Source organism: Nyctereutes procyonoides, unplaced genomic scaffold, assembly GCF_905146905.1.
Source record: "Nyctereutes procyonoides isolate TBG_1078 unplaced genomic scaffold, NYPRO_anot_genome, whole genome shotgun sequence".
Classification (NCBI taxonomy): domain Eukaryota; kingdom Metazoa; phylum Chordata; class Mammalia; order Carnivora; family Canidae; genus Nyctereutes; species Nyctereutes procyonoides.
In genome coordinates, this window is record NW_026575125.1 from 74,213,375 (window position 1) to 74,227,338 (window position 13,964).

The 13,964-nt window shown below is 37.0% G+C and overlaps 1 protein-coding gene across 1 annotated transcript; it reads left to right on the forward strand.

Annotated features, from left to right (window-relative positions):
• The first annotated feature begins 649 nt into the window (after positions 1-649).
• GPRASP3 (G protein-coupled receptor associated sorting protein family member 3) lies at positions 650-3,106 on the forward strand. The gene has a single exon (XM_055337660.1). It carries the CDS (start codon positions 658-660, stop codon positions 2,308-2,310), a length of 1,653 nt encoding a protein of 550 aa, XP_055193635.1. The 5' UTR covers positions 650-657; the 3' UTR covers positions 2,311-3,106.
• Positions 3,107-13,964: the final 10,858 nt, after the last annotated feature.

The following is a 13,964-nucleotide window of genomic DNA, read 5'->3' on the forward strand; positions in this document are numbered from 1 at the left end:
ATTGTTCCTGGAAATAAGAAAGGGGGAGAAAATTGCACTAGATGAGTATGGGTTTGTGTGAAACCTATCTGGGGATAGACCTATAGAGTATAGTGGTATATACCAAAGGGGCTGGATGTTAGGCTCTTTCACTTTCAGCAAGCTTTTCCATTATCACTGCTCCAGTGTGATATAGAGAAAACACTGTGTTAGTGCCTGGGCAGTACATTGTTGGGCATTAGGGCGAGTGTGGAAGGGATAAAATGAGGTAGCAGAGTTTTCTACTATTCTACCACACAATTCATCTTTATTTTCTCATGTCTTATGTGGCTATCTGCATAGAGAATCACAGTTGGAAGTGACTTAAAGCTCATTTTCTTCCACCTCAGGTCCATCTCCAGTGGTGGCTGTAGTGGCCTTGGAGTGGCGGATCATCACCTTCAACAGGTCTGCACTCAGGAACCATCATCTTCACTCAGGCTGAATGCCTCTGTATTCTCTGTATCATTCACAGAGGCTGTGTGTTGGAAAAGGGGACTGTGTGACTGCTGAGCTGATGACTAACTCTTGCTACAAAGTTTATGTCTGACCCAGTCAAAGAGTGTTGAGACATTGACCTGCAACACAAGAACCAAGGCCAAGATTATACAGGGCTATCTATATAACTGGTCTTCAACCATGACTGGGGCTAAGAATGAGGGTAGAAACAAAGCCAAAACTCAAAAACGGGCCAGTTTACAACCTGAAGCAAAGAGGGAGGCTACTGGCATAGTCAGACCTGTAGCCAAGACCCAGGACAAAGCAATAGCCAAGCCAGGGTCTCAAGCTGATGCAGCGGCAGCCATGAAGGCAAAGTCTAAGAACAAGATTGTTACTGAGAGAAAGGAAAGAGCCCTGGCAGATTTCAGTCCCAAAGCTAGAGATGAGGCCACTAAAGTATCTGGGATTTGTTCTGTGGCTGAGGCTAATGCTGAGACCAAGTCCACATGTAAAGATAAGGCTGGTATTGGTACCTGGTTTTGGACTGGGGAAGAGGCTAATGTTGGTTCCTGGTTTTGGGATGGAGAAGAGGCTAGTAATCGTTCGAGTGCTAAGGATGAAGGTAAAGCTGGTATTGGTTCCCCATCCTGTGCTGAAAAGTTAGAGTCTGTGGCTGAGGCAAGCTGCAAAGCTAAGCAAGGGACTGAGGAGGAGGAGGAAGAAAACGTTATTGGAAACTGGTTTTGGGATGGAGATGAAACTAGTTTTGACCCTAATCCTAGACCTGTGAGCAGGATAGTTAGGCCCCAGCCTGTGGATGAAATTAATGAAAAAAATAGGCCTAAGGACTGGTCTGAGGTAACTATCTGGCCTAAAGCCCCTGCTGTAACTCCAGCAGTGTTAGGATTTAGATCCCAAGTCCCATTTGAGACAAAGCCTCCTTCATATATTGTCCTGGCCTCAGCTGAGGAAAATGCCCATTCTTTGCCTGTGGCGACAACATGCCCTTCTAAGAGCACTACTTCGTGCTCACAGCCTGTCCCAGAGTACCCATTTGGTTCTGACCCTTGCATCCAGACCATAGAGGAGATTAGACGCCAAATCAGGATCAGGGAAATGAATGGGATTAAACCATTTGCTTGCCCTTGCAAAATGGAATGCTACATGGATTCTGAGGAATTTGAAAAACTTGTTACCTTACTTAAGTCAACTACTGATCCTCTCATTCATAAAATAGCTCAAATTGCAATGGGGATCATTAATGTTCACCCCTTTGCCCAAGAGTTTATTAATGAGGTGGGTGTCGTGACGCTTATTGAAAGCTTGCTCAGTTTTCCTTCCTCTGAAATCAGAAAAAAGGCCATAATTACTCTGAATCCCCCTTCTGGGGATGAGAGACAACGCAAGATTGAATTACATGTTAAGCATATGTGTAAGGAAACCATGTCTTTTCCCTTGAACTCACCGGGACAGCAATCTGGATTAAGGATACTAGGGCAACTGACTACTGATTTTGACCATCACCACATTGTTGCCAATTACTTTTCAGAGCTTTTCCACTTGCTATCCTTGGGTAATCGTAAAACCAGAAATCTTGTTTTAAAAGTACTTTTGAATATGTCTGAAAATCCAGCTGCAGCCAGAGACATGATCAATACAAAGGCCTTAGCAGCTTTAAAACTCATCTTTAACCAGAAAGAGGCAAAAGCCAATCTCGTTAGTGCTGTGGCCATATTTATTAACATAAAGGAGCATATCAGAAAGGGTTCAATTGTAGTTGTTGATCACATGAGTTATAATACGCTGATGGCCATTTTCCGTGAAGTTAAAGTAATTATTGAAACAATGTAAAATGAGCCAGAAATAAGATAAAAAGTAATAATAATAATATTAGTCTTTGAACAATCTCCGAAGTCTAATAGGCTGGCTCTTCCTAAAGAGCCTTGCATAATGTTTTATTACAGTATGTACATTATAAATTACATCTTTAACATGATGTTACCTGCGACAGTCTCTAGGTTTGAGCCAGACCATTTTTGAGATACCAATGAATATTGCATTGTAACCTGAAAACATCTGTTGATTTTTATCTTGGGATTTTTTTTTTATCTTGTGTAGATGGGTAACTTTAACATTTTACTTAAGATAGTGAACCAGTTCATCTTAAGTAGGCTAACTTGTTCATTAATGTTTGCTTAAATGCATTTGTGGCTTCAAGTGGCAAAAACCGAAAAAAATACTGAATATGTAATCTCATTGCAGAAATAAAGCATATGTACACAAAAAGATAACTTACAGCACTCCCATACATCCATACACCTACACATTCATTGCTGAATGTGCACTCAACATGTAAAGAAGGCAGGAGTTGCTGTAGGCTGTTTGATATAAGAGGAATTACTATTTTTCACTTATTCTACCTTCATCAGATAACTCATGGTAGAAATTACAACTGCTGATGCAAGCTGAAGAGAATGTCTCAGTGTGTGAAAATATTAGGTTATATGCTTTGAGGTTTTTCAATAGTTAAGAAACTAAAACAAGATCATACTGTAAGTACTGTTTGTAACTTGCTTTCCCCCCCAACTGTATATTGTATCTTTCCATGTCAATAAATGTGCTTCTGTAACATATTTTTGAATCATTTAATGTTTCTTTGCTATTAACAATTAGCACATAGTGCCCCAGTGTTTCATTGCATATCCCTCTTAATAATATGTACATATTTTTTCTTTTGGGAAAACAAGAGTCTGGTATTCTGCAACTTGCCTCATCTTTACAATTATCTTTCTAACTTGGTATTCAGATCTGCCACAAGCTTTTTACTTAATAGCTTTATTAAGGTACAATCAATATATATTGATCCATACATATTTAAAATATACAATCTTGGGGCTCTTGGGTGGCTCATTTGGTTAAGTGACTGACTTTTGATTTCAGCTCAGGTTATGATCTCAGGGTCATGAGATCGAGCCCAGCATTGGACTCCACACTGAGTGTGGAGCCTGCTTAAGATTCTCTCTCCTCCCTTTGCCCCTCCCCTCTGTGTTCTCTCTAAATAAAATATGTATAATTTAATACAGTTTCACACATAGGTGAAACTATCACCACGGTCGAGATATTGAACATCAACGCCCCCCAGAATTTCTTCATGCCCCTTTTAATCCCTCCCACCTTTCCCCATGTCTCCCCACCCCCAGGCAACCACTGATCTGTTTTTTGATAATATAGAATTGTTTTCATTTTTTGCAATTTTATACAAATGGAACAATACAGAATGTATGGGGGGGTGGTCAGAAGTGTATGGCTTCTTTCACTCGGCATAATTATTTGAGACCCATCCATGTTGTTACGTGTATTAATAGTTCATTGCTTTGTATTTCCAAGTAGTCCACTATATGGTTATATCACAGCTTATCCGTTTACCAGTTGATGGAGATTTTGGGTTGTTTCCAGATTTTGGGCTATTACAAATAAAGCTGCTATGAGTATTTGTATACAACTCTTCCTCTGGACATGTGCTTTGCTTTTCTTTTGGGTAAATACCTAGGAATGGAATGGCTAGATCTTATGGTAGGTATACATTTAACTTACATTTCCAGAGTGGTTGTACTATTTTACATTCCTGCAACAGTGTTAGAGTTCTGATTTCTCCACATGCTTTTTAACATTTAGTATGGTCAGTCTTTTAATTTTAGCCATATGTCATTGTAGTTCTTTTTTTAAATTTTAGTGCAGTTGACATTCAATAGTATATTAGTTTTAGTTGTATAACAGTGATTCAACATTTATATGTTACAAAATGATCACCATGATAAGTCTATCTACCATCTGTCACCATATAAAATTGTTAAATATTATTTACTAAATTATACTGTACATTCTGTCCTTGTGTCTTAATTTATAACTGGATGTTTGTACGTTCTAATCCCCTTCTCCTATTTTGTCCATTCCCTTCCTACTCCTGCCCCTCTGGCAACCACCAGATTATTCTCTGTATCTATGAGTCTGTTTCTGTTTTGTTCATTTATTTCTTAGGTTCCACATATAAGTGAAACCATATAGTATTTGACTTTCTCTGTCTAATTTTACTTAAAATATTCTTTAGGTCCATCCATGTTGTCAAGAATGGCAAGATTTCATACTGTTGTAGGACTGAATAAATAATCCATTGTATATATGTCACATCTTTATTCATTATCAATGGACACAGGTTGCTTTCATGTCATGGCTATTGTAAATAATGCTGCAGTGAACATAGAATTGCATGTATCTTTTTGAATTAGTGTCATTTTCCTCAGATAAATACCCAGAAGTGGAATTGCTGGATTGAATGATAGTTCTATTTTCATTTTTTTGAGAACCCTCCATACTGTTCCATAGTAGCCACCATTTTGCATTCCCACAAACAGTCCAAGAAGGTTCTCTTTTCTCCACATCCTTACCAATATGGTTTATTTCTCTTTGATACTAGCCATTCTGACAGGTGTAAACTGATGCTGTGGTTTTGATTTGCATTTCCCCAGTGATCAGTAATGTTGAGCAACTTATGTTGGCCATCTGTACATCTTTGGAGAAGTGTCTGTTCAGGTCCTCTGCCTATCTTTTAATTGGATTGTGTTTTGTTTTTTAAATATTGAATTGTATGAGGTTTCTTTATATACTTGGGTTATTAACCCCTTATCAGTCTTATCATTTACAGACATCTTTTCCCATTCAGTAGGTTGTCTTTTCATTCTTTTGATGGTTTCCTTTGCTGTGCAAAAGCTTTGTTTGATGTAGTTCCATTAGCTTATTTTTGTTTTCCTTGAGGAAATAGATCCAAAAAAATATTGCTCAGACTGATACCCAAGATGTACTGACTCTGTTTTCATTCTCATTTGCAGTTAGAATTTGCATTTCTCTAATAATGAATGATGTTGAACATCTTTTCATATGCATATTTGCCATCCATATATCTTGAGTGAAGTTTATGTAAATGTTTTGCTCTTTTTTAACTGGGTGGTTCATTTTTATTGTTGATTTGTAAGCATTGGTTTTACATTTACTGGATACAAGTCTATTACCGGATATATGTTTTACAAATAGTTTATCCTAGTCTATGGATTGCTTTTTTACTCTTAAAAAGGACTTTTGAAGAATAGAGGTTTTAAATTTTGATGAACAGTTCTTTTACCAGTTGTATTTTGCTGTTACATATGAGAAACAATCCCCTAACCAAGGTCACAAAGATTTTATATGCTAAAAGTTTTATAGTTTTAGGTTTCACATTTAGGTCTGATCCATTTTGAGATTTTATGTATTGCCTAAGTCATAAGTTAAAGTTCATTTTTTGGCATAGTGATGACATACAATTGTTGCAGTATCACTTGCTTAAGAGACTTCTTTCAATCTCTTAAGTTCTCTTTGTTGCATCTTTGTCAAAAAATCAGTTGTCCCCATACGTATGGATCTGTTTCTGGACTCTATTCCGTTGCATTGATCTACTTGTGTATCTTGATTGCAGTACCATGCTGTCTTGATTACTGTAGTTTTATAATGTCTTGAAATCAGGCAGCATGAGCTCTTTAACTGTTGTTTTTCAAAGCTATTTTGATTATTTTTACTTTTGCTTTTCCATATAAATTTTAGAATCTGCTTATCCATTTCTACAAAAACTCTAGCTGGGATTTTGATTCATATAGTTTTAAATTAATAGACTAAGGAGAACTAACGTCTTAATAATATTGAATCTTCTGACCCATGAACAAAATAGATCTCTCTACTTATTTAGGTCTCCTTTAATTTCTCTTGGCAGCATTTTGTAGTTATGCAACATACTTTTTAGCATATTCTTTCATATTCATATTTTCCTGTGAAAATTGATGTATCTCTGTTTATATCATCATGCCTGTTTGAATATTTCTGTATGATAAATTATTTGAAGTGGAACTTCTTTGTCAAAGATAATGAATGGCAATGCTCTCCAGCCAAAAACCACCAGGAATATGCCTGTAATTGAACAAGTTTGATTACAAAGAGAAAGAACATGTATCATGGCAAATCATCTGGTACTCCAATAAGAGGGTTTTAGAAATCACTTCTAGGATTCAGACTTAGGTGATTCAGGGGACAGTTTAAGGGAGTGAGGCTTCACTGTAGATTGAAAGTTGTCAGGAAGCTTGAGTAATAGAAGCATGATTTGGTATCTAAAATCTTACTCTACAAATGGGGAAGACGAGGCTGGGGCTAAAACTGTGATAGGTAAAGAAGCAGAAATCACTCATATCAGCCAGAATGAGGGCATATTTAGTTATTTTTGTGATTTGAACAATGTCTCCAAGTGTTCATACATGATTACACAGTGGTCTTGTTTTTCTCTTGATACATCACAGTAATAGAGTGACCTTATCTGATATTAATGTCCTGTGAAGTTTATTTTCAACAAGAGAACACCAAGGCTTGGCTGTGAGTGCCAGGCCAGCTCCTAGATGTCAGGGACTGCTTTTCTTACAGATATTTACAAATTTTGATATATGCTGGCCAGAGATGCCTGGGTGGCTCAGTGGTTGAGCGTGACTTCAGCTCAGGGCATGATCCCGGAGTCCCGGGATTGAGTCCCACATCAGGCTCCTTGCATGATGCTTGCTTCTCCTCCCTCTGCCTATGTCTCTGCCTCTCTCTCTCTCTCTCTCTCTCTCTCTCTCTCTCTCTCGAATAAATCAATAAATAAATCTTTAAAGAAAAAGATATATGTTGGCCAACTGATTTCTAAAATATATCCCCTCAACCCATGAAGCATGAATGTCTATTCCTTCATATACTTGCTAACACTCATCAATATTATTAGTCTTTGTTACTCTGAGAGGCAAAAAAGAAATCTGTCTTTTTTATAACATTTTAAAATTTACATAATATTCCATAATTCCATAACATTCATAATATAAGTCTATATTATTTTGGATTAAATCTAGAGATATGAGGATGGGCCCCATCACTTAATAGGAAGGGAGCAGAATATATACATGTATGTATTACTTTCCCTATTTTACGTATGCCCCCTCATTGCTACTCTTCCCATGTGATCTTCAGACTCAGGCCCTCACAAGTACCACCACCACTTGACACCCAGAAAAGTTGTATCACCTTACACTTTGTGAACTAAATTTAAAACAGAAGAGTGAAGAGTTTAGCTATGCTGACATTGTGTTAAAGAATTTTATCCTGAATTGTATTATGGACACACACTAATATAACACTGTATGTTAATTATACCTCAATAAAAAGTATTTTAAAATATGTCAGGAATGGACAAAATGCCCAGTATGTTAGCAATGGTTGGGGGTAAGAGTGATGCAGGAAGCAATAATGTGTTTCCAGATGCTTTACTTTGAATCAAGAAGATGCTATCCCCTCCTCCTTGACGATGAAATGTCATTTTAATATAAAAATGGAAGATGAATGTTGAATTGGAAAGTATGGTCAACTGGGCCCACACTATATTATGTAGCTTTCTTTTTTATACTTATTTAAAGTCAATTAGTTAACGTATCGTGTATTATTAGTTTCAGATGTAGAGTTCAGTAATTCATCACTTGAATATAACACCCAGTGCTCATCACATCATGTGGCCTCCTTAATGCCCATCACCTGGTTACCCTGCCCCCCTGCACCTCCCCTCCAGCAATCCTCAGCTTGTTTCCTATAGTTAAGAGTCTCTTATGGTTTGTCTCCCTCTCTGATTTCATCTTATTTTATTTTCCACTCTCTACCCTGTGATCCTGTTTTGTTTCTTAAATTCTACATATGAGTGAAACCATATGATAATTGTCTTTCTCTGCTTGCCTTATTTTTCTGAGCATAATATCCTCTAGTTCCAACCACATCGTTATAAATGGTAAGGTGTCATCCTTTTGATGGCTGAGTAATATTCCATTGTATATGTATACCACATCCTTATCTATTCATCTGTTGATGGACATCTGGGCTCTTTCCATAGTTTGGCTATTGTGGACATTGCTACTATTAACATCGGGGTGCATGTGCCCCTTCAGATCACAGCGTTTGTATCCTTTGGATAAATACCTAGTAGTGCAGTTGCTGGGTAATAGGGTAGCTCTATTTTCAACTTCTTGAGGAACCTCTGTATTGTTTTCCAGAATGGCTGCACCAGCTTGAGTTCCCACCAACAGTATAAGAGGGTTTCCCTTTCTCCACATCCTTGCCAACATTTGTTGTTTCCTTTCTTGTTAATTTTAGCCATTCTAACTGGTTTAAAGCTGTATCTCATTGTGGTTTTAATTTGTACTTCCCTGATAAACAAGGGATTTGAAACATTTTTTCATGTGTCTGTTGGCCATGTGTATGTCTTTTTTTTAAATTTATTCATGAGAAACAGAGAAACAGAGAGGTAGAGACACAGGCAGAGGGAGAAGCAGGCTCCATGCAGGGAGCCTGATGACTGGATCCTGGGTCTCCAGGATCATGCCCTAGGCCCAAGGCAGCGCTAAACCGCTGAGCCACCCAGGCTGCCCTATCTTCTTTGGAGAAATGTCTGTTCATGTCTTCTGCCCATTTCTTGACTGGATTATTTGTTTTTTTTGTGTGTTGAGTTTGATGAGTTTATTATACATTTTGGATACTAGCCATATATCTGACAAGACATTTGCAAATACCTTCTATTCTGTAGGTTGCCTTTTTGGTTTTGTCACTGTTACCTTTGCTGTGCAAAAGATTTTTATCTTGATGAAGTTCCAATAGTTCATTTTTGTCCTTTTTCCTTTGCCTTTGAGGAGATGTATCTAGCTAGAACTTGCTGAGACTGAGGTCACCAAGGTTGCTGCCTGTGTTCTCCTCTAGGATTTTAATGGATTCCTGTCTCACATTAGGTCTTTCATCTATTTTTAGTCTGTTTTTGTGTATGGTGTAAGAAAGTGGTCCAGTTTCTTTTAAAAAAAAGATTTTATTTATTTATTCATGACAGGCACACACACACACACACAGAGAGAGAGAGAGAGAGAGAGAGAGAGAGAGAGGCAGAGACACAGGCAGAGGGAGAAGCAGGCTCCATGCAGGGAGCCCAGCGTGGGACACGATCCTGGGTCCCAGGATCACACCCCGGGCTGAAGGCAGCGCTAAACTGCTGGGCCACCAGGGCTGCCCAATTTCATTCTTCTGCATGTGGTTGTCCAATTTTCCCAACACCATTTGTTGAAGAGATTGTCTTTTTTCCATTGGATATTCTTTACTGCTTTGTTGAAGATGAGTTGACCAGAGTCGAGGGTCCATTTCTGGGTTCTCTATTCTGTTTCATTTATCTATGTGTCTCTTTTTGTGCCAGTACCATACTGCCTTAATGATTACAGCTTTGTAATAGAGCTTGAAGCCCAGCATTGTGATGTCCCCAGCTTTGGTTTTCTTTTTCAACATTCCTCTAACTATTCAGGGTCTTCTGTTTCCATACAAATTTTAGAATTGATTGTTTCAGTTCTGTGAAAAAAGTTGATGGTGTTTTGATAGGGATTGCATTGAATGTGTAGATTGCATTGGGTAGCATAGACATTTTAAGAATATTTGTTCTTCCAAGCCATGAGCATGGCATGTTTTTCCATATCTTTTTGTCTTCCTTAGTTTCTTTCATAAGTGTTCTGTAGTTTTTAGAGCATAGATCCTTTATCTCTTTGGTTAGGTTTATTCCTAGGTATCTTACGGGTTTTGGTGCAATTGTAAATTATATGACTTTCATGTACAGCTATACTATTGCTGTTTAAGAATATGAAGCATTAATCTTTTATAAGAACCATCTTGATCCTATACAATGAAAATATGATATGAGATTGATTGCACTCCTTAACAAACATGAAAATGTAAGTGCACATGAACTATATTTTGCAATGGCCTCCATGGAAAGCCATGCACTTATGCTGTAATCAGAAAAAATCAGAATTGTCTTCAGAACTGGTTTCTATGTCACATAAAGTATAAGGACCATTATTTTATACCCATGGCTATATATTGAATATTTCTTTTCTCTAGATCAGTGCTTCCTAAACTTTATCATGTCAGAAAATGATATTTGTACTAGGAGAAACAAAACCATCTGCTTTCCATTAAAGACATCAGTACCAGTGACTCTAACTGCCCCATTCCCTACTGCAACCACTTCGAGCACTCAGGGAAGCAATATCTCTGACACACCTGTAACACATTTCCAGCATTCCAGGTGGGACGCTTTACCCCAGAACAGTGATTTTCAATCTGTTTACTCCAGTTCTAGGATTACCTGAAAATGCTTCAGAAGGCACTGCAGAGATTCAGGGGCAGGGTGAGTGAGTTGGGTCTGTAGGTACAGTCCATTTGTATGGGGGCTTCAGTAAGAGTGTGTTTAGGAAAAGGTTTCTGCCGTTAAAAATTGTTATGACCACTTCTATAGATATCCATCTGGCTTTTAAAGGAATCTGACATCTGATGGCTGAATTGCCTTTCTGCATATTCATAACACTGACAGTGTTAGTGTCTACTAAGTTTTTTCAGTAAAAGATCTATTCATGTTAAGCAAAAGATTCCCCAGTGTTCAGGCTTTATATAATTTATCAAAGGCTCTATATAAATATACAGTCTGAGAACTTACATAAATTCCACTTTTGAATAAGTATGTCACACACATGGCAGGATAAGTAATAGTTTTGAAGATAAGTCTCAAATTCATTATTTTGTACAATTTTAATGCCAGCACTCTCAATTCTCTTGCCTTATTTTCTTTCTGCCAAAACCAGAGCCCTGGACTGGATACACATTCATTTGTGCAGGTATTCCTCTCAGAAAGTTTCTAGAAGTAGAATTTCTAGGTGTGAATAAAACATTTTCATTGCTGTTGAAGGTATAGAATCATTATTCTCAACCCTGGTTGCATTGTAATCACCTAGAGAGCTTTTAGAAAATACTAACGCTCAAGTTCCTGCTCCCACAGATGATGATTTAATTGGTTTGGAGAGAAACGTGGAGTTTGATAATTTTTAAAAAGCTACCTATGTGATTCTAATGTATAGGCAAATTTGAAAACTACTGTTGCAGAGAATCAGGCAATTTCATATACTATTGTAGGTAAAGAGGGATAATTGGGCATAGTTCCTTTTAGTGGTCATTTGGCAATACCTATTAAAATATAAATGTTCATACTTTTGAATGAAAAAAATTGTTTTACCTTTATTTAACCAGCCACAGAAACAATTGGTTGTTAAATGTCTTATGTCTTTTTATTAAGTTGTACCTGCCTAGACAGTTGTGATTATCATGTGATTGGAACAAAAAGTAACCAATGAAGACATCTTTTCCCTGAAGCTGACATTCTTTACACTCAATAATATAGTTTCAGTATCAAGAGGAACAATTAATACTTGCCATAATACCCTCACTACCATCTTCAATTCTACAGTGAAAAAAAACTTAGCACTCAGTCAACTGAGGGTTCTTTTATTACATGAGTAAAGGAATTGATGAATGAAGTATGAGGCCCTAGATATTGAAAAAACAATTCCTTATATTTAAAATGTAAGTCAAGGGGGTGCCTGGGTGTTTCTGTCGGTTAAGCATTGGACTCTTGATTTTGGCTCAGGTCATCTCAGGGTCGTGAGATGGAGCCCTGCACCAGGCTCCATCCTCAGCTTCGAATCTGCTTGAGATTCTTTCCTTTCACCTGTCCCTCTGCTCGTTCTCTTTCTCTCTCTCTCCCAAATAAATAAGTCTTTAAAAAATAAAATGTAAGTTGAGAACTAAACATTAGTCCTTCGGAAATGCAAAAATCTCTTGAATGGAAAGTATAGTCTTTGATATATTTCAAACTGTGGAAGAAACAATGCATTGAATTTGTGTAGGTTCCTTCTTCAGTTATTCACACGCCACGTTACTGATCAGGCAAACTTTATGATTCAAATGAAACAACTCAAACTGTGATTTGAACTACTTAATGAATGTTTTGTATGTATAGGGACAATAGAGGTTCTGTTTGCTTTTTTATTAAATATTGGGATCTTAATAAATATATTATTTTAAATAATACTTTTATCATTTGACTTTATATGGTATATAAAATGCTGTGAGGAATAAAATCTAACTTTATTTTCTTTTGAATATTTAATAAAGATAATTTAAAAATTCTTTACACAGTGATTTGAAAATGCCAGTTTCATCATAATAAGCACTTATAAATAAATAATTTGATCTCTTTCTGGGCTTTCTATTCTATTTTACTAAATTATACATACTTGTATTAACTTTAATGGTTTTACCCTTGTAATTAGTTTAGAATAAAACAGAGCAAGTGTCTCTTCATTATGCTTTTTCTGGATGACCATCAGGGCTAGGTGGTATTACTAGTGTTTCTGATAGAAGTAAGGAAGGGGGAGTGACTCATGCAATATCATAAGGTGAGAATGTGGTTAATATAGCCCTGGGATCCAGATTTTCTTCCTCTCATGGTGTTTTGTTCAGCAGAATCATTATTTTGCTTTGTTCTTTTGTAGAATTATTTCTCTGTGTAACTTGAAGGATAGAACCAACATCAGGTTCTCTCACTTCTCTGCTGCTGAACAAGAGGGTTTTTGTACAGGAAGCAGGAATGTACACAAACTTTTTACATGGGTGATATTTTCATCCTTGTCCCAGTTATATCACCTTAATCATTCTACAACATAAAAATGGTTCTGAAGTTTATATATAATGCAAATATATGCTTATTTTCCTCCCTGACTCTAAAATCTTTGATATATTTCTTGTTATCCTTATATGCTAGATGGAGAAACCAAGGCTTAACAAAGCTAAGAAAACTTTCAGACGTTATATTGCTAATTGAGTGACAGAGCCAGAACTCCCATATAGTTTTGTATGATTTCAATGACTGTGCTCTAAACACTTGCTCAGTTCTCCTTTATACACAGCATTTTTTCTGTGGTCCAGGTACTGACCAGTTTAAACCTTGACTGATATGGTGCCTACGCTGAATCATTAGCATATATACCCAAACAACAACCTAGGAGAATGACAATACTGGTAATGTGCTTATCTTCTGTACAATAGAACTCAATCTGGCAGACAAGTACCCGTGGATATAGCAATGAGCACAAAAACCATGGTGGAGGGGAGGGCAGATTTGATTATCTTCCAGGAGCCAGGCACTACGCTATTCTAGACACTCTATGTATGGCATCTCATTTCATCATTTTCATCTGTACTCCATAAATGAAACTATTAAAAAAGTCATTTGCATAAGGTTATGTAGCTATTAAGTAGCAACCTAACTGCTACATCATTATTTTCATAACCCTGAAACATTTTGTGTTGCATTCATCATGTTATCTTTCACTGCTTTTCTGTCACTGGTAGGTGCTCAGTAAATATCTACCAGGTAATGAGTCACAAAAATGATGAAATACATTTGTTGTGCAAAGAATGATCTAGAAATTAGATGCTATTGAAAAACGAAATAGAAAGGAGCCAGGAAGATGACGGAGTAAGAGGACCCTAAACTT